Source organism: Periplaneta americana, chromosome 7, assembly GCF_040183065.1.
Source record: "Periplaneta americana isolate PAMFEO1 chromosome 7, P.americana_PAMFEO1_priV1, whole genome shotgun sequence".
In the NCBI taxonomy this organism is placed as follows: Eukaryota; Metazoa; Arthropoda; class Insecta; order Blattodea; family Blattidae; genus Periplaneta; species Periplaneta americana.
Genome location: NC_091123.1, coordinates 88,842,077 through 88,864,753, shown reverse-complemented (window position 1 = coordinate 88,864,753; position 22,677 = coordinate 88,842,077). Strand labels below are relative to the sequence as shown.

The window sequence follows — 22,677 nt, the reverse complement described above, 5'->3', positions numbered from 1 at the left end:
ACTGCAACCACCACTACAACATTATGTTACTGCTCCTAATACTATCACCATTACATCATCAGGCTGCGATTCCTACTACAGCTTTATGCTGCTGCTTCTATTACAACAATATTACATTAGGCTGTGGCTCCTATTACTATCACCACTACTATAATATCATTAGGCTGCAACTCCTATTACTACATCATTATGTTGCTACTTATTATCACTATTTCTATATCATTATACTGCTTCTCCTGTTATTACTACTACTACTAACCACCATTCTGTGGCTCCTATTACTACCACCTATTACTGCAATATTATTAGGCTGTTAATCCTATTATGAGTACTATGACGACTACAAAGGCTCAACTCACACAGCCAACAACTTTGTGATTATTTTGCTGTTACGTGTGGTTGTGCTGTGGGTGGTCAGGAATTAGTATTGAATTATGGTACGGGGAGAGGAAATATGTATTCAGTGTGCTTGCGGACGTCACAGGTACGTAATTCAAGGCTGGGGGATTGTGGGCAGGGAACAAACTTTTTACCCATGCTTCCACCCTTCTCTTCCCCAGCTCTGCATCCCTGGTTTAGTAAGTACAGTTCATATCAATACAATTCAGTCCCAGTATCCTGTAATCTTTTTTGTTTTACCCTTTACTTACCATTTTTTCTCCAATATCTGTCGAATACAAAAAATCTGATCGATAGTCGATCTATTACACCTAAAACATACTAATGATCTCCAATAATTTCATCTACATATGGAGTTAATCTTCTCAAAAGAATATTGGATAAAATTTTGTACAACATCAACAAAAGTGATATTCCTCGAAAGTTACTACAGTTAGTCTTGTCCCCCCTTTTAAAAATAGGTACAATTATGGACTCCTTCCATTGGTCTGGTACAATTTCCTTTTCCCAAATAGCAAGTACAAGCTTATTAATTTCGCTAGATAATGTGCTTTCACCTTCTTGTATTAATTCTGCTGGAATTTGATCGGTACCTGGAGGCTTGTACTTTTTCAGATTTTCTATTGCAATTTCGAATTCAGAAAGTGTGGGTTCTGGTATAAATGGCTCTGCAGATTGTCTTTGAATTTCATCCTGATCATTTCTATTTAACCTATGTACATTTAGTAGTTGCCCAAAATAGTTTTTCCATCTGTTCAGGATTGAATGAGAGTCTGCAAGCAAGTCACCATTCTCATCCTTGATATAGCAGTAGTGGCAGTAATAGCTGTGGTAGTAATAAGAGACACATCCTAAGACCGGGAGTATTACATGTAATGCGCGGAGTAAATTGTGCACTCTCGAACAAGAGGTGCTTATGATATGAACCATCTGAGTAGCGTGCAAGTCTCAAACACCTTTCTAGTTCCATTCTATCTCACATGATGCACGACCATGGAAAACAAGTTAGTATTGCTAACTACTATTTATGCTTTGGTAGTAAGAGGATAAATTTTCAACAGAAAGAAACATAGACTTATCAAGCTGTACAAGAAGCGGCCAGGGAGTAATTTGTTAAGTGCTATAAATTTTCAAGAAATCAGCGGCCAGTATAAAAACCATGGGACTCCTTGGATGATTTTCACCAATTCTGGAGAGTTATTGATGAAAATTGGGCCAAACTTTAAAAAATCAGCCACCAATATGAGAGAACCTATCTGAAGTCAAGATAGGACAGTATTTATTGTACTAAACTCAATTCATCCTTTGAAGAATGTTATTGTGTGATTAACAAAATATGTAAAATACTATTTTTGGTTGATTGTGTATGTCACTATTCCAGGTTCGCACTGACATTACAATTCCTGGTGACAGGGGATTCGTTTACAAGCCTTCTATACCTTTTGCGAATTTCAAAACAGGTTATCAGAGAAATAAACCTAGAAGTTTACCCAGCAATTGTCAGCTCATTAAAGGAAAATATCAAGATGAGTTAAATCATACTACCAACATAATGTGCTTCTTTAATGGATATATTTTAATTGCAATACAAATAATGAAACATTGAGAGAATTACAGTTAAAAGATTCGAAATATCACACCAAGAAAAATCAATATTTCGAAGTCGCATTGTAATAAAGTAACACATAAATAAAACTACAAACATTTTCTTTTTGAGTAATCAAAATTTGATTGCCGGATGAAGTTTTTAATTTAAGTGTACAGTCAAAATGAGTATTTTAAGTCAGTCAAAGAAAATTATTTTAAAATAAAACATAGAAGTCCAAAATATATACAACAAATACTACAAAAATTGTTATTCAGTTCATTAAAAATAATAATAAGAAAAACAGAAGACATTAAACATGCTGGTTTTGACTATCATAGTAGTCTATATGTGATGAACATTCTGAGGGCGGAGTTTTGGCTGGATGATGTTAAAGAGAATCAAGAAAGTTTGATTCAAATCTGGAAGTGACATGGTGTACTATAGTAAGAATGGAATTGGAGATTTTGTCATTGAAAGGTCGGCTTAAGAAGACTCTTGAGTCGGAAGATATTGTGGTGGTTCGGGAGCTGAAGTGTAGGAAGTTGAGGGAGTAATTGGTTGAGTAGGTTGTCTATGATAACCCATTTGGGAAGAAGACATCAAATGTAGATGCAGATGAATGAAAACGTTCTTATCCATAGTAAGTTGGCATTTCAAAGAAGTTTCGTTTTGCTTTCACCTGAATGTCATAAATAGCTTGCTGAATTCCTTTCCTAGTAGTTACACAATATGCTATCATTTTCGTTGAAAGGAAAGCACAAAATGATTTGACTTCACATTGTTCAACAGTAATCTTTAACCTCCCAGAAACCATCGGTGTGTTCAGGTGGTAGTGCATTTATCTGCTGATCTGGAATTACGCTCAAGCATGGGTTCGATTCCCCGCTTGGGCTGATTACCTGATTGTGTTTTTCCTAGATTTTCCTCAACCATAAGACGAATGTCAGGTAATCTATGGCGAATCCTCGGCCTCATCTCGTCAATTGCCAACTCGCTATCACAGATTCCATCGACACTAAATAACCTCGTAGTTAATAGAGTGTAGTAAAAATAACCAATTAAAGAAAATTAATTTCCCAGCAGTGGCTTACTTAATTCCAATGGCGGTTGCCAGTAATCCTTTACTATCATCCTACTTTTTCGCTCGTTTTGGAACCCTGTCTCATCTTGCGTGTTCACTGGCACGTTCCATTGTTTTTATTATAATAGTCAATATCACCAGGATTCCACATGACTGGACATAATTTATGAGGTCCAATCTATTTGAAACCACTCCATGCTTGAGGTGTGCGCACTTCATGAGACAAACGACAGTGAACCCATCCACAATGCGGCAACGAATCCCTTTGTGTTCGCAAGCAAAAGTGACAGGGAACGGATCGCTATGTGGCATTTGAGGTGTGCATGTTCCTATTGCAACATGTGCTTGAAATTGTGTACACACGAGCAAACGAAGTCCTGAATTCTGTTCGACCCTTGTTGCATTACAGCCACAGCATGTCCGTGTATTCCAGTCTTGATGGTAATGATTAGTGCGTCTGACCGCGAAACCAGGTGGCCCGGGTTCGATTCCCGGTCGAGGTAAGTTGCCTGGTTGAGGTTTTTTCAGGGTTTTCCCTCAACCCAATATGAGCAAATGCTGGATAAGTATTGGTGCTGGACCCCAGACTCATTTCACTGGCATGATCATCTTCATCTCATTCAGACGTTAAATAACCTAAGATTTTGATGAAGCATCTTAAAATAACCTATAAAAATTTAAAAAAATAAAATAAAAAATACAAACAATTGTTCTTTCTCTGACTCATGTCTAATGAGATGTACTGCCTGATAATAGATGTACATATCAGCCCGAACCTCAATTTGAGGTACTACTTCTCTTATTACCACTATTTTTATGTAGTTATACTGTTTTTCCTATTACTACCACTACTATATCATTGGGCTGCGACTTCTATTACTATCAAGGCTAGGAAGTTCGTACCGAAACTGTTAAATTGTATGAGCATGGCCTATATCTCAACCGAATGAACAGTAGTAACGAATGAATTTAAATATTATTATAGTCACAATCATCACATCAGCGGACGTGTATACGTCACCAAACATCGTAAGATGGAGATTACAGTAGTAACGAAGCTCTCAACGTCAACAAACCAGGAAAATAAACATTACAGTGAAGTGATAACCAAAGTTGTCTTTTGCCAATGATCCCTGGCCTTAGAATAAGAAAGACAATAATTGACAGAATCTTCGTAATTTTCACTGTAAAATCATTTACCAATACATATGAGAATAACAAACAGAATTTGTAATTATGTGTACGGTACCGGTATCTAGCCTTGTTACAATAAATAATAATATGCATTTTCAGTTTATCAAAAGAAATACTCTTCTATGTTCAGGAGAACAATATTTGTACTCTGAAAATGTTTGTTCTACGTCAAAAAAGTGAGTGAAGTAAATCTGAAATATGGTATAGTATTCCCTATTACATCACCAAATGAACTACCACTTTGTGGATCTAATAATGAATTTCGTAAGAAATGTGAAAGCACTGATGTTGACAATATCATATATATATATATATATATATATATATATATATATATTATATATCAGTATTGAAATTCGTATATGATATATCACATTGCCTGGGTTCGAATCCTGGTCGGGGCAAGTTACCTGGTTGAGGTTTTTTCCGGAGTTTTCCCTCAACCCAATATGAGCAAATGCTGAGTAGCTTTCGGTGCTGGATCCCGAACTCATTTCACTGGCATTATCACCTTCATCTCATTCAGACGCTAAATAACCTAAGATGTTGATAAAGTGTCGTAAAATAACCGACTTACTTACTTACAAATGGATTTTAAGGAACCCGAAGGTTCATTGCCACCCTCACATAAGCCCGCCATCGGTCCCTATCCTGTGCAAGATTAATCCAGTCTCTATCATCATATCCCACCTCCCTCAAATCCATTTTAATATTATCCTCCCATCTACGTCTCGGCCTCCTTAAAGGTCTTTTTCCCTCTGGTCTCCCAACTAACACTCTATATGCATTTCTGGATTCGCCCATACGTGCTACATGCCCTGCCCATCTGAAACGTCTGGATTTAATGTTCCTAATTATGTCAGGTGAAGAATACAATGCGTGCAGTTCTGCGTTGTGTAACTTTCTCCATTCTCCTGTAACTTCATCCCGCTTAGCCCCAAATATTTTCCTAAGCACCTTATTCTCAAACACCCGTAACCTATGTTCCTCTCTCAGAGTGAGAGTCCAAGTTTCACAACCATACAGAACAAACGGTAATATAACTGTTTTATAAATTCTAACTTTCAGATTTTTGGACAGTAGACTGGATGATAAGAGCTTCTCAACTGAATAATAACACGCATTTCCCATATTTATTCTGCGTTTAATTTCCTCCTGAGTGTCATTTATATTTGTTACTGTTGCTCCAAGATATTTGAATTTTTCCACCTCTTCGAAGGATAAATCTCCAATTTTTATATTTCCATTTCGTACAATATTCTGGTCACAAGACATAATCATATACTTAGTCTTTTCGGGATTTACTTCCAAACCGAACGCTTTACTTGCTTCAAGTAAAATTTCCGTGTTTTCCCTAATCGTTTGTGTATTTTCTCCTAACATATTCACGTCATCCGCATAGACAAGAAGATGATGTAACCCGTTCAATTCCAAACCCTGCCTGTTATCCTGAACTTTCCTAATGGCATATTCTAAAGCGAAGTTAAAAAGTAAAGGTGATAGTGCATCTCCCTGCTTTAGCCCGCAGTGAATTGGAAAAGCATCAGTTAGAAACTGACCTATACGGACTCTGCTGTATGTTTCACTGAGACACATTTTAATTAATCGAACTAGTTTCTTGGGAATACTAAATTCAATAAGAATATCATATAATACTTCCCTCTTAACCGAGTCATATGCCTTTTTGAAATCTATGAATAACTGATGTACTGTACCCTTATACTCCCATTTTTTCTCCATTATCTGTCGAATACAAAAAATCTGATCAATAGTCGATCTATTACGCCTAAAACCGCACTCATGATCCCCAATAATTACATCTATGTACGGAGTTAATCTTCTCAAAAGAATATTGGACAAAATTTTGTACGACGTCAACAAAAGTGATATTCCTCGAAAGTTACCACAGTTGGTTTTGTCCCCCTTTTTAAAAATAGGTACAATTATGGACTCCTTCCATTGTTCTGGTACAATTTCCTTTTCCCAAATAGCAAGTACAAGTTTATAAATTTCGCTATATAATGCACTTCCACCCTCTTGTATTAATTCTGCTGGAATTTGATCGATACCTGAAGACTTGTACTTTTTCAGATTTTCTATCGCAATTTCGACTTCCGAAAGCGTGGGTTCGGGTATAAATGGCTCAGCAGTTTGTATTTCAATTTCGTCCCGATCATTTCTATTTGGCCTATGTACATTTAGTAGTTGCGCAAAATAGTTTTTCCATCTGTTTAGGATTGATGGAGAGTCTGCAAGCAAGTCACCATTCTCATCCTTGATCACGTTTACCCTTGGCTGATATCCGTTCTTAAATTCCTTTATACCTTTATATAAATGTCGAATGTTTTTATTCTTACTATTTGTTTCTACCTCATTCAGTTTTTCCTTCAAGTAATCTCTCTTTTTATTCCTAAGTGTACGACTTGCTTCCCGTCTTTCATTGAAATAATTGTCTCTATTCTCCTCAACTGGATCCTGTAAGAATTTCAATTTTGCCTGTTTCCTTCTTTCTACTACCATGCAACAATCTTCATCAAACCACGGTTTCTTTTTCTTAGTTTCATAATAACCTATGCTCTGCTCAGCTGCAATTTTGATACTATCTCTGATATTTTCCCACACGCTGTTAACATCTAATTCTTTCTCAACTTCGTCGGAACTTTCTAAAGTGGCAAACCTATTCGAAATTTCGACCTGATAATTTTGCTTAGCTTCCTCGTCCTTTAATTTCAAAATATTGAATTTAGTAATATTAACTTGTTGCTCTAGTCGCTTGGCTACTTATAATCTTTCTCTTAATTCTCCAATCACCAAATAATGGTCAGAATTACAGTCTGCACCCCTGAAAGTTCGAATATCTACTATACTAGTATGTCTCCGTTTATCTATCAAGATGTGATCTATTTGGTTGTGTGTCAATCCATCTGGAGAAGTCCAAGTATATTTATGTATATCCTTATGGGGGAATGTTGTACTTTTGACAATTAAATTTTTCGATGTAGCAAAGTTGACTAATCTAACTCCATTGTCACTACTAATTGCGTGTAGGCTCTCTTTTCCAATAGTTGGTCTAAAAATATCCTCCCGACCTACTTTAGCGTTGAAATCCCTCAATAAAATTTTCTTGTGATATCTAGGTAACTGATCAAAAGTATGTTCCAATTCCGCATAGAGGCTATCCTTTGTATGGTCGTCTTTCTCTTCTGTAGGGGCGTGAGCATTTATAACTATGATGTCGCACCATCTACCCTTAAGTACTAAATATGATAACCTGTCACTGATAAATTCGGCCTTTTTTACTGCTGATTTTATTCTTTTATGAACAAAGAATCCTGTTCCTAATTGGTGATTATTGTTTCCTTCCCCATAATACAACAAGTAATCTCCTATTTGTGATATACCATTCCCATCTAACCTAACCTCTTGTACTCCCATGAAGTCTATTCTATATCTAGCGAGTTCTTGCAAATAACCGACTAAAATTAAAAAAATATATATCATATTAAACTTACTGGTATAGTTCTTTTCAAGAACACTTTTAATTTTTGCTTTAATATTTGTTGGGACTTCTGCAGATTATTTGAAGAATAATATTCTTCTACATCTCATGACATTAGTCATTTTTACATTTCTGGACTGCAGCAAAGTGATTGCTGTAGACAATTGTTTGAAGGGATATCGGAACATACCAACATTATATATAGGTGGAGAAAAAATAAAATTATATATACTTGAGTCACATTTTGAAGTAGAATATTTCTTTTCGTAGTAATGTATAAGTGGGCCAGTCAAACGGAAAGATTTCAAGGCGCAGAAAAATAATGAAAAGTTACTATTATGTATCAATTTAATGAGTAAAAATGACAAGTACATGATTAACCATTAGGTATGCAACAAGAAAAAAGTGACCTCCATTGAAACGCACACATTCTTCGAGTCTGGTCAGGAACTGTTGCATAACCCCCCCTCAGCATATTGACAGGTATTGCAGCGACCTCTTCTCGTATACTTTGTTTTAAGGCTGAAATTGTTCTGGGTAGATTGCCCCCAAACACCTTCATTTTGAGTGTCCCCATAGGAAGAAATCACATACCATTAAATCAGGTGATCTAGGCAGCCAAGCGATATACCCTTTCCGAGAAATGATGCGGCCCAGGAACAAAGCATTCACAGCATCAAGGGCGCCTGCAGAATACAATCTCAGTGGTAGCAAGACGGTTAGAATATTAGAGGAAATGGATGTACGAGGAGAGAAAAAATTGAACATGAAAAATACCCTAAATTTAAAATTAATTCAGAATTTAATTTCCAGATAGTAGTGTTACACTATTCTGACTATTGAACTCGAAACAAAAATTGCAGTCGCCTAGTTTCTCGTCCATAGATGTCAATCACTTTATGCAAAAATGATTCTCTGTTTTCTTCTATGCATTTCCAATGCATGGACAACATGCATAGAGAGGAATGATGGTAATCTTGCATGATGTTCCTTAGCCGTGATTTAACTCTCCAGAGGGTGGTAAAGCATACAAGAAATACACATAAGTAGTTTCTGATAAATGCTGTACCATAACAAACGAACATAATAATAATAATAATTACACATAACTTACCTGAACGACCATTCAACTGTGCATATAGTGCAGGGTAAAGTGATGGACAATGTCAAAGATTGCTCAATGGAAAAAAAATAAAAAATCGCAGTGGTAGCAATTGCTACCACTGGCTATCTCCTGGGTGCCCAGGCACAGCATCCATTGAAATTCTTGCGATGTGGCTTGTTGCTTCGTCCTGTTGAAACAGTGTGTTTTCATTCACTGGAAAATGGGCGAGTTGTGGTGTAAGAAAGTTCTGTATCATTTCAACATATCACACTGAATTAACAGTCACTGCATTTCCGGCCTCATTCTCAAAAAGAATGAGCTGATTATTCCAGTTGATGAAACCATTACCTTTTGGGCATGGAGGTTTCTCATGAAGTAAACGAGGGTTTGCCTCCGGCCAATATCGAAAGTTTTGTCTATTCAAAAATCTACTGAGATGGAACTGCGGCTCATCAATCATCCACAAGGTCTTCATCCTCTGTCAATCTAACATGCAAAGCCTCACAAAATCGAATTCTCTATTGATTATCACCAGGATGAAGAGCCTGAACAATTTGAATTTTGTATGGGTGATATCGCAGATCCTTATGGAGAATCCTTCTCAATGATGTGCGACTTATTCCAACAGTTATTGCACGACGTCTGGTCGATCGTTGTGAACTTCTTAAAACCCTCTGTAGAACTCTTTTTCAATGTTCTCTGGGGTTCGAACTGTTTTAACACTACCAACTCTTTTTTGTTGTTGATCCAGTTGCCTCCAAGTTACTCACCCAAGTTCGAATAGCTTTATCTGATGGTTCAAGCTGGTTGCATGGCATGTTGAAATGCAGATGGAAAGCTCGTTGGATTTGCACCAAACTCTCGTTATGAAGATAATACGCTTAAAGTGCGTAGCAGCGCTGTTCCCCGGTCCAACGCTCCATTGAAATCAATTAATTCCAGTTTGGAGTAATGATGAGCATCATTTAACAAAACATGGTAGAGACAAACAGCTTGGTTACTAGGGAATGCGGAGATAGTGACGTCACTGCCTAAGGAGTCATAAATTGTAAAGTAAGTAGGTAGAAAAGAGATGGTTATATTCATTCTCACCCTCTCCATATGAACAGTATACTCCCATCAAATCTTTCCGTTTGACTGACCCACCTTGTATTTACCATGCAGAGAAAGATATTCCATTTTTTTTAAGAGCACAGTGTTTCTGAACTGATACTCGTTTTGTAGATTATATTTCCACATTACATAATTTCCAGTAAAATTTTTCTCCATTTGTTGATATATGATTACCAGCAAATCTTGAAGTATTGCATTCAACTTCGTGTGGTTGGAAGAAGGATGTTTTTAGTTACCAGTATTACTTTTTAAAGAAAGTTGTTAATATTCGTCTAGACTACAAACTATAATAAAATGAGAAAAGATATTAGTGTTGAACATACCTGCCATACCTCTGAGTGAAATTCTGGTTGATATATCTATCAGACAGTATATCTCACTTAATGATGTGTTAGAAGAACAACAATTATTTGTATGCATCTGAAGTCTGATTAGTGTAATATGTTACTAGTCAGTGATGTATGCAATGGAAGGAAAAAGGAACTGGCTACCCTCCCCCTTTATCTCGTGGCTTAGTTGTCTCATGAGTGATGTCTTATTGGTGTCACTTAGGCTCAAACCTGTCTTCGGACAGTTGACTAAACAACAACATACCTTCTATAAATGGTGACATTTATTTAAATAACTACTCTGCTTTCTTAGTCCTCTGCTGAACAAACTTTTTTTATCTCCTTATCATTGAAATTCACTGTGTTCGCATCTTTCTCTATTGTGAACACTGCCAAAGCATTGAGTCAGTCTTGTCCCATTGTATTTCTTAAACACGTTTTAACACTCTTCTGTGTGCTGAAACATTGTTCAGATTCATCTCTTGCCACTGGAGTTGTTAGAACTATGTTTGTCAGTGTTAGTACTTCTGATACTTCTGAAAAGATACCTATTCTCTAAATTGTTTTCAATGAAAAGGAGTACAATGCACTGATAGAATTTATTCTCTCAAACTCTTCACTAGCATGTAGAACACGCAGTTCACTCTTTAGTTTTGCTTCTTCTATGAAGGTATAATATTGGCACAGTTGTCACACAAATCGTCAGGAAACATGGACTTCGAGTCACTGAATTTTGTGGTGCCAACTAAATTGAAGCACTTCATATGTTAACTACTTCTTCAGCTTGCTGAATAATTATATCGTAGCATTCACTAGTGCATGCTTTCTTGTCCACACCATTTTTTCCTTTTATCGAAGTGTTACACAGTATAAAATCTCCTACTGTTGAGTTGGTTAGTTCATTCCTAATATTACTGATGTCATTAACAAATTTACGGAGATATTTCTTCACAAATGCCAGTGTTATGAATTTCTTCTGCAACATGTAAAATATTTCGATTAAGTGCATTATTCTGTTAAAAAAATCTTCGAAGAAGAAAAACTCATCTTCAAGATAATGTACAGTTGCTTCTGTTACTGACACAGAATCCCATGCCGCATCCTCCCGAATAATTTCCAAGTACTCTATTAGGGCTTCTGGCATTGAAAAATAAATAACACTATCCTACCCTGAAAATTTCACTTTGTTCAGCATGTTCATGGTAAACGTTGCTGACATATCTCTTGAAGTAAATTTGTTCTCTTGCTAGACATAGACAAGAAAGAAGAAAATGCGGATAAATTGGCAAAGAAATTCTGATGGCTGTGATAGTAGAGCATACTTGTTGTATTATGAGATTTATTTGGTGAGCATAACAACAATGAACAGTATAAGCACATGGATCGACATCTCTTACAAGTTTCTGGACTTCTTGCTGTACTCCATGGAATGCAGATGCGCCATCATATGTCTAGGAAACTAATTATCTTTGATTCTGTATAGTTCCAGTTCTTTTAACATACACTGGAATATTCCTGAGGCAGATCTTATTTACATCCTCGTGGAGAGCTCTGTAAACGTGGTATATAGCTCATTTTGTATGATGGTCGATATGTATAATAATACATTTCTTTAAATTCTGACACAAATTGTCATTAAGCTTAGCAATTTCATTTACAAAATCTATTAAGATACTTCTGTCTAATAATTCTTCAATTCCATTACGTCCTTTTAGAATAATTTCATGTTGATCATAGAATATGAAGCAATCAATAATTCAATTTAATATACAGGGTATTTCAGGAGGAATAGTAAATATTTTAGGGGGTGATCATATGGATTATTCTGAGTAAAAAAGTTCATGTAAACATGTCTCCAATTTTTACTGGGTACAGAGATACAACTGTTAAAAAATTCCATATAACATGTGTCCAATTTTTATTGGGTACAGAGATACAACTGTTAGAATGTTACCCAAGAAGGTGTTAAGCAAAGGCAAATGATTACGTTCAAAGTTCATTTTCATAAATTCCACCACCGACTTCAGTGCAGTTTCAACTTCTCTTGACAACACCATGTGTAGCTCTTCTGAGGTCGTCTTTATGAGTACAGCATTATTCATAATCTGAACGATTAAATCGGCTCTTGTGTTTAATTTTTCTTTGTAGACTTCGCCTTTCAACCATCCCCACAGGCAAAAAACTAAAGAGGTAAGGTCCGGAGATTTTGGTGGCCAAGAAACGTGACCATATCTGCCTATCCATCTTCTGGGGAATGTTAGGTTTAGATGATGTATCACCTGATGACTAGAATGTGCAGGGGCTCCGTCATGCTGGAAGAACATACCAATTCTTGTAGCCAAAAGAACCTCTTCCAATAATGCTGGAAGCTTGTTTTGAGGAAAGTCTAGATAACGGGCCCTGTAAGACAATCCGGTAGCACAACAGGCCCAAGAAACTGACTGTCTATCATACCACACCACACATTTACAGAGAAGCATTCTTGAAAATGTGTCTCCACAATGGCATTTGGGTTTTCTTCGGACCACACTGATGTGAGTTATGAATGTTATTGATACCGTCACGAGTGAAAGTGGCTTCATCAGTGAAGAGTAAGAATGGGATTACTCGGCGATTTACAAGTAGCCAACGTCAAAATTCCAATCATCTACCTTCATCTCCTGCTTGAACGTGTTGGATCTGCTGTGAATGATAAAGATAGAGCCCATGCATACATAAAGTCCGCCATACTCTTGTATGTGGAACACCAATACATGCAGAAATTCTGCATGTGCTTGTTTCAGGACTACGTTTTACCAACTGAATAATGTCTTCTACTTCATCCAGATTCTGTTCATTTACATGTTCAGATGAAATGTGACTGCTGGGCACTGCACCAGTTTCACGCAGTTTAGCGAAAACACGAGTAAATGCTCTTGAATCTGGAACTCTGCAGTTAGGAAATCATCTGCCGTATTCTCTACAAGCAGAAACAGCGTTTCCATTACAAAACCCGTACACAAATACTATATCAGCATACTCAGCATTTATAAATACATGCAGCTTGCTTAAATGATACAGTCGAATTGGGCAAAAAATCACAATCACAATTGAAAAATTCAATTATGTAAACTAAAGCACAACTTCAGAACTTGACCTTCAAAACAAAAGTGACAATCGATAAATTAGCCCATAGCAACCGGAATAACAACACACGAAACGAAAGTGCACTGAATGTAATCATTTGCCTTTGCTTAACACCTTCTTGGGTTACATTCTAACAGCTGTATCTCTGTACCCAATAAAAATTGGACACATGTTTATATGAACTTTTTTACTCAGAACAATCCATACTATAACCACCTAAAATATTTATTATTCCTCCTGAAACACCCTGTATTATGTCTGTTTTTTTTCGGGCTAACACACTGCCTTATGAAATTGATAGCTTAGGTTCTTCATCAAATTTTCTATACAAACTTAATTTCAACGAATTTCCAATGTCGGAAGAACTCATTTCATGATTTAATTCTTTCTGAAAGATATTTGAGATCACTTATATCATGAATACCATGAACTGTCCATGAAACTCACCACAAACAATAGACAGTCGAAAAAGAGTGGTTTTCTTATTTTTACTGGCTGTCAACCAACTCTTTTTTTGTTGTACCAATCTGGAGTGAAAGAAACAAGTATACACCCTCAACCAGTCTCGAGACCCTGATCCATAAGTTTACTAGAGGCAATGCCTATAGTGAGCATAGCGCCTAGCAGCAAGCACACCATGTTATAACATGACTGTGGAAACCACAGTAGCACCATAAGCATTTCCTCTGTTGCTCATTCAACCTAAATCATGTGTTTATAAACAGCAGACAACAGTATATAGGGTGATTCATAAGTACCTGTACAAACTTTGTGGGTGTACTGTAGAGGTAAAACTGAGACTAAAATGTTCTATACAACTTTTCCCCCCAAGTCCTTATTTTCAGAGTTATAATGCATGTCTGACCTTGCTAGGCATAAAAAAACATGGACCAGTAAAGCCTTCGGATGTGTCACGTTCGCCTACATAGTGACTGCGGTAGATGTTTGTTATTCGTACACCCCCTACAGTTGATTCCGACCTGATAGGACTTTGTTTACTGTACATAGATATGTTTAGTTGTATAGCGCTGTTGCAGTTCCTACCGTACCATGTCTCGTAAGTACACATTCATTTTGTCTTTAGTTCGGAAGGCTTTAGTTGTGTATGGTACGATAGATCGCGCAACATCAATTGCTTGGCCAGCCAGATCACTAGACGTCTACTTTTGGGGTTGTTTGAAGGTGCTCGTTTATGCCACTCAAATTCCGAACATAGCAGAACTACAGCAGTGAAATCAAAATGGTATGAAATTGTTCAGAATGAGTCGAATGGGGTCTGTAAAATTTCAAGATCAGTTCATACCTACATACAGTAAATAAAGTCCTATCAGGTCGGAATTAACTGTCGTGGGGTGTATGAATAACAAATATCTAACGCAGTTGCTATGTAGGTGAGCAGGACACATCCAAAGGCATTAATGGTCCATGTTTTTGAAACCTAGGATGGTAGGACATTTTATATCATAACTCTGAAAATAAGGGTTTGCAGGAAAAGTTGTATAGTTTTATTTTTATCCTTACAGTACACTCACAAAGTTTGTATAGGTATTTATGAATCACACTGTGTTATTATTACTATACATTATTATTATTATTATTATTATTATTATTATTATTATTATTATTATTATTACTATTATTATTATTATTATTATTATTATTATTATTATTATAACAATGAGGAGGAGGAGATTGTTTTTCTTTCAAGGCACAGCCTCAAAAGCCTCAAAGGACAAGATACCCCTGATTATATCTTTATTCTGTTGCTCCTTTTACTACCACTACTGCTACACCATTATGCTGCTGCTCTTATTACTACTACTTCTGTATCATTATAGGCACCATGCAAGCTACGCCAGCGCTGCAATCCTGGAACTTATAGGAGAAACATCATACCGACAGTGTGTTTGTGATCTAACACTCCAACTCTTGTGCATAATGGAGGGTAAAAAACGAGGAAAAAGCAATGTTAATTGTTGTGTAGTTGGTTGTTCTAATACATACAATAATACGGATGATGTAATATTTTATACATTTCCTACAAAGAGCACAGAAGTAGAACGAAGGAAACTGTGGATACGGGCTGTAAATCGCAGACGGTAAGTACTTAAGTAGGCCTACAGTATAATTTCGAACTCTGACTTTTCTAAGCAGTTGTTTAAATGAATGATATAAACTACTGTACTAAATTACTAAATGTCAGTCCTGTACTTCTTATAAAGCTTATTATGTGATTCATTGTAATGTGAAATATATTTTATTGGTTCTAGTCCTGATGGATCACAATGGGAGCCAACTAAAAGTTCAAGGATATGCAGCGCTCACTTTATTGGAAACAGAAGGTCTGGTCATCCCCAAAACCCTGCCTTTGTGCCCACCATATTTCCAGAGGTTTACAAAAAAATAAATATATCATCCCAGGAGTTGTCAGATAGATTCAAGAAGCTTATGAAAAGAAATAAACTTGACATCTTGGCAGATGAATTAATTTCGAGTGATAAAATAAATGCATCCACCGAAACAGAAGTGTGCGTTGTTTATGGCAATGAACTAATTTTCTTCTGCGACATGACTGGAAATGATGCTTGTACACAAGCAGACATACCTGTAAGTGCTGGCCCAATTAAGTGTGATAAGAGTTATGAAACTAATGATGACGTTAACATAAGGCTAGAGTTTCAGGGATATTCTTCTATTAGAGATAACATAGAGTTGCATGACCTACTACATTGTACCAATACATAAAGGAAAAAAACAGCGAAATTGAATATATCATAATTCTACTCTCATAACATTAATACCCTGACAATTACTGTAGAGCCAGATAGGCTAGTCTGAGCGATTTAAATATACACAATATCAATTATGTCATTCATCAGGAATTCTCATACTTATGGGAAGAGTGTACTTGCTTCAGAAAATAGTTGTTTTCTTTGACAAAGAAATAGAAATCCACGCATGAAAGGTCTGAATTTACTTCAGTTTAAACCAATGCTTTTACCTTACTTACTTGGAGCCTTTCCTTTGAGGTGTCCAGATGATTTCCATTACAGAAAACATTCTCTCCACATGTGCAGAAGTTGCTGAGAGACGTACCCTACACAAATTCCAAATCTTTCTCAAAATTGTTACATTTAGCTTCACTTTCTTTCAATCTGTTGAAAACTTTAAACTAGAGAGTTACACCTTTGAGTTATATATCTGAGTCTCTTTCTTCTTCTTCTTCTTCTTCTTCTTCTTCTTCTTCTTCTTCTTCTTCTTATTCTTCTTCTTCTCCTCCTCCTCCTCCTCCTCTTCTTCTTCTTCTTCTTCTTCTTCTCATTTTCCTTTACTTTTTAGCACAAGATTGATGAACACGATGATAGGTTTCTCTCAACTGGAGATGCCTGTCTTTGTTTTAGTTTCTTTCAGTGGCGTATCATCAGTGTAAGCTAAAAAGCTCAGCTTCCCCAGTTAATAACTCCATAATAAACCTGCAGTTTATGAACAAAATTATGTATTAATTTTAATACAATTTATATTTACGCATTAAATGTTGTGATGCGGCAGCTCGGGATGATTTGTGATGCAGCAGTAAACATGAAGCCTGTACACACCAGCTTCGAATCCCCTCCACTGCGCTACAAACAGACTTGTTTCTTTCATGCTTTCTTCTGTGTAACCCACCCCGTAGATTTTCCATCCCTTTCTAACTAAACTACCCTGGTCGCAAGGCTCGCAAGAAGCTAGCTTTGACAATGGAAAGAATTTAGCTGCCGAGTTATCCCTTTCGTCAGTTGTGTTTAGTTGAAGTGTTAGTGTGCATTGATGCTCATATAATAATGAGTGAAACAACAGTTCCTGACACTAATTTATGTAGTAAAAATAATATTCTAATAAAGATTTTAACATTGATTGATGTAATTATGCTAACACTGTATCTATTGACTGTTAATATTGTGATTTCTCTAAATATGACAGGGAGTGAGCTAATGAACTTGAGTTGGCTTCCCCTGCCCAAAATTTCATGCTATGCCACTAGTTTCTTTAGAGTGTAGTTTGTCCATTTGGGTCCCACGAGTAGCGGGGAAACAAAGGTCACCCAACACAAAGCCCCGATTGTACTGGGAAGACTAAATAGTGCAGGGTTCGCCTGGTACCCTGTAGAAATCATTAGCGACACTGTTGTTATACTACTCCAGTGCCATGTGCCATACAGCCTCGGCATGCTGCATTTACACCTTGACTTGAGCAGACCAGAACCCATGTAGTAGTGGTCCTCCTACTCGGAGTCTCTTTGAGGTTCTCCAACTGGGTTAAATTTTTTATTGAAAGCCACTTCTTTGCCTGATACCTCCTCTGCAACCTTCTTCGTATGAGTGTCTCTGCTAGTACAGCTCCCGGTTTCATAGAATACACATAAGCCCCGCCCCCACCAATTCAAGGTCATGCAGCTTCTAGGGAGCTATTACTACTACTTCTACTACTAACTACTACCACCACCACTGCCACTGCCGCCACCTTCACATTACCATCATGAACAATAATTATATTTGATATGTAGGTAGTTCTAGATTTAATTACCGTATTGTTTAAAATTTCAAAGACGAAAAACCACTCAGAAGTTAATATTCGGTAAAATCCTTCAATGCAAGGACGTAAACTTGTGACAATGGCGTCACAATAGCACCTGTAGTATTAGCAAATTGAGAGTCCCCAATACTTTCTACATTTAAATTTAGTTGTGTATATACAGTATACAGTATATTTATATTTTTCTGATTCTTATATTCTGACTCTGATATCAGTCTGCATGAGATAAAAAAGAAACGACTAGGAGCTCAGTCATCTCAACTGGTCTTAGCTTAATTGATTTGTTTTTCAATTTCTGCACCTCATACAAATAGGCGAATTTGCTATACATAGACATTTTGATTGACATGTTCCCACTCATCTTGTCAGATCACTCTGCAGTTTTATCTTTTGAATTGAAAGCAGAGTAATGGCTGATCTGGACATAAGAGTTTTATCTTTATTTATGAACAGAGGAATCTCCTTCATGCAACAAGAATACTACATGCCAATGGCTTTCCTTTCTCATCTTATGGAAGCTGTATTCAGAATTATTTTCGCCTAAAAATTCATTGCTCTCGGATGGGGTTGAACTCGCGTATCTTGGCAGTGAAGACAATCACTGCAACCTTTAGACCAGTGGTCGTCGGCACTCGCTGAAATGTGCAAAGGGTAAGCAGAGCCGTCCCGTGTGCACCGTCGTGCAGCAGGAAGAGGTAGAGAGCATACCCGCTAACAGCTACGAGTGCACTATGGTACACTGTGTTCTCCGTGGGTAAGAGATGCTAGCCCCGGGGTGCTGTGTGCTGACGATCGCTGCTTTAGACCACTGAAGACAGTCCACACCAGAAATGAGTGAGAATAGAGCAACGACATTTTAAAAGGATTTAAAAGTTACAAAGTTTTTAAACGACACTTCATTTTTTAACCTTATATCAGAATACTAGTGCATACATTTAATGAGAAAGAAGAATAAATTTTAAAGATTATTCAAAGTCAGTGACAGATAAAATGGTAACATTGGACATATTGTAGAATAAAAACAACATGGGGATGACTAAGTACCGGTATTCTCTTTTTAACCTCTATATCAACAAAATGTTAAATGTTATGTTTTATTTAACAATGCTCGCAACTGCAGAGGTTATATCAGCGTCGCCAGTGTGCCAGAATTTTGTCCCTCAGGAGTTCTTTTACATGTCAGTAAATTACTGACGTAAGCCTGTCGCATTTGAGCACAATTAAATGTCATCGACCTGGCCCGGGATCAAACCCGCAACCTTGGGCATAGAAGGCCAGCACTATACCAACTCCGCCAACCAGGCTGACTGTATCAACAATAAATTTCATTGATTTTAAATTAATGCTATTTTTTTTTAATGAGAAGTCATGAACTGACTGAGCCACAACTCAATAATCATTTAATTTTGATTAAAATCCCTTGCAGTTTTTGTATTATAAGGAAAGTTATACAGAGTGATTTAATAAAAGTGTGCAAAAATTAAACAGGAAATAGGGGATGCTCTATAGAACATTTTGAGATAGGGAATTTGGGATATGCAGAGTTAGATTAAGGGCCAGCACGCTTAAACATGTCTATCGCTATTGCTTACTGTTCTCACATTATCTACATTTATTATTTACGTTTATTTACACTTATTATTTACATTTTTAGATTAATTTCATATCATTTACACATCATAGCTAGTACTGTGATTACCTCTTCGAATGGTATGGAAAGATTTGTCATTGACTCATATGTTTTATAATGTGACAATGTAAATATGATAGAACCTCTTTGTGGACAATAGGTCAACAAACAAAACATGATGGATTGCCGACATATAAATAGTAAATAATGTTGATGTTAAATGTAAATATAAATGTATATAATAAAATGTATTATTTGTAAATTAATGTCAGTATTAAATGTCAATGGCTGTCATTTCGAGCACCTGTTGTGAGGTACAAAATGGTATGTTATTAACTCAGATTTTTAAATGATACGAAATTAATTTTAAAATGTAAATAATAAGTGCAATTAAATGTAAGTTACAATGTAAATAAATGTAAAGAATAATGTAGATAATATGGAAAACACTAAGTGATAGCGAAAAAAAAATGTTATGTTTTATTTAACGACGCTCGCAACTGCAGAGGTTATATCAGCGTCGCCGGATGTGCCGGAATTTTGTCCCGCAGGAGTTCTTTCACATGCCAGTAAATCTACTGACATGAGCCTGTCGCATATAAGCACACTTAAATGCCATCGACTTGGCCCAGGATCGAACCCGCAACCTTGGGCATAGAAGGCCAGCACTATACCAACTTGCCAACCAGGTCGACCAAGTGATAGCGATAGGCATGTTAAGCTCATATCTCCTTAATAAGACTTTGCTCACCCCAAGTTCCCATCTCAAAATGCTTTTGTTTCCTGTTTAATTTTTTCACACTTTTACTGAATCATCCTGTATTTGTTAAGTTCCATAAAATGATTACTGTGTTTCTATTAAGAACCTATATTTTGTGTCTTGGGGGCATATGGTAGCATGTGGTTAAGGCATAATGCTGCAAGCCGGAAGATCGCAGGTTCGATTCCCGATGGGATCATGGATTTTTCCATTGATCTAATCCTTCCAGCCGCAGTATGACCATGGAGTCTACTCAGCTTCTAACAGAAATGAGTACCACGGACATTTCCTTGGGAGTAAAGGTGGCAGGCACGTAGGACTAACATCTCTACTATCATTAAATGCTGATTGTCTCTAAAGGTGGGGGGCCTTAATCTCTCGCCACCTTCTAGGCCGATTTGGTCTGTCATGGGGTTGACTTTACCTTTTATTTTGTATTTTACTGCTAAAACTTTTATATATCAGATTCTATATCTTATATCCATTAACAATATCTTTGATAGTGTTCCATTAGTGTTAGTTACCTTTATTAGTTTTTTTGTAGGATATCTCATTTATTCTGAATGTATGTCCTGCTCACTTCAGTTTAGACATTAAAATTGTTTTTAATTCTGCATTGTTACGTGAACTGTACAATCTATGGTTACATCTTCTTTTCTACTGTGTGGACTTAGCTGTAGGGTAGCATACTACAAACTCCATGTTTTGTGGTTCTAAATGTCGATCCTCAAGACAAACTGTCTCGACTTGCATTTCTTGCTTTTTTTCTGTTTCCTTTCTCTTCAACAAGTAATCTGTATTTATAATTGTTGTTAAATAAAATTATTAATAACAAAAGTCTCTTCATTCTCATACTTTTCTCTCGAACTTGTTGTTCATGTTTCCTTATCATAGTTTGTAATATGTACAGTGTTTTAATTTTTTTTTTTAACCGGTATGTAGGCTATACACTTACATATATGCATAGATCAGCCATTTTCAACTGTTGTGCCACGAGAAAATGAAAATAGTAGAGGTTGTTGTAGCAAAAATTGGAAAAATAAAAGTGAAAAGTTGTAAGAAATTGAGCCCACAAAAGTCAACATTCCCTCCTAAAACCCTAAAAATTCCCCCTGTTTGGGAACCACTGGTTTAGAATGTATGAGTGTGCAGCTGGTTTTAAAATTATATGTGTTGGAAAAGGTTGAAAATCGCTGGCATAAGATATACATATGTAAATATTCCAGATACATGCAAATTTGAAAAACATGAATTAAGTATTAGAAGTACATAGGTCTATGATACGAGTCTTTTATGGTGATCAACGTGGTAAGAGGTTTTTGGGTATTTGCACCATATTCTACAGTATATGTATAGATATACAATGTTTCGGAGTTACTTGTCGACTTCATCATCAGAGAAGATAGGGAAAGAGTAATAGTGATCCATTATCAAGAGCTACTCTCCAGAACTGGAAATGATGTATGGAAATTTGTGAAGCATGCATTAAATATTTTATCAGTGCTCTTGGTAACGAATCCAACAGAGAGGTTTTCCCATTTCCCTTTCCTTATCTTCTCCGATGATGGAGCCTAGATGTAACTGCAAAAGGTTGGATGTCTTTACATCTGTTACACAGTGCAAATACCCAAAAACCTTGCATCTACACAGGCCTACTTCATTATAAGGCCTAAATTTTTTGCAGACGTTAATTACAGTACCAGTTTACTTGAGGGTTAAATTAACAATTTGAAATCTGCATATGATATAGCCAACCATGTTCAGTTTTGAAAGCTACTAAGGCGGCTTTCAAAACTGGTAATACAATAATTACTGTGTATGTAGACGTTTAGTAATAGTTTCATTTCCTGCTTTATGCTTAAAGGAAAGTGTTAATATTGTATGCGGCGTGTATTTATTTTATTTATTTATTGTTTCTTTGTTTGATTTTATTTTGATTTTATATTCATTTTCCAAAACCATTACGATACAGTAATAATAATTTTATCACATCACAAATTGGACACTCATTAGACTTTTCTGATTTTTCTGCAGCAGCATCTGTTTATGTTGGTTGATATGGATGACACTCTTGAGGAATCAGCTCCAAGACTGGAAGAATATGAAGTAAGTCAATTTGATAATATAACTTACTTACTTACTTACTTACAAATACAGTAGCTTTTAAGGAACTCAGAGGTTCATTGGCGCCATTACATAAGTCCACCATTGGTCTCTGTCCTATACAAGATTAATCCAGTCTCCATCATCATATCCCACCTCCCTCAAATCCATTTTAATA

At 36.4% G+C, this 22,677-nt stretch overlaps 1 protein-coding gene across 2 annotated transcripts in view; it reads left to right on the top strand.

Moving 5' to 3' along the window:
* The window catches only part of LOC138703270 (zinc finger protein 79-like), a 61,456-nt gene that overhangs the window by 19,104 nt on the left and 19,675 nt on the right, over positions 1-22,677 (top strand). For both annotated transcript variants that reach the window (XM_069831014.1, XM_069831015.1), the window contains exons 2-4: positions 15,273-15,533; positions 15,705-16,041; positions 22,431-22,502. In XM_069831014.1, the coding sequence (XP_069687115.1) occupies positions 15,273-15,533; positions 15,705-16,041; positions 22,431-22,502 (670 nt within the window). The remainder of the gene's footprint in view (positions 1-15,272; positions 15,534-15,704; positions 16,042-22,430; positions 22,503-22,677) is intronic.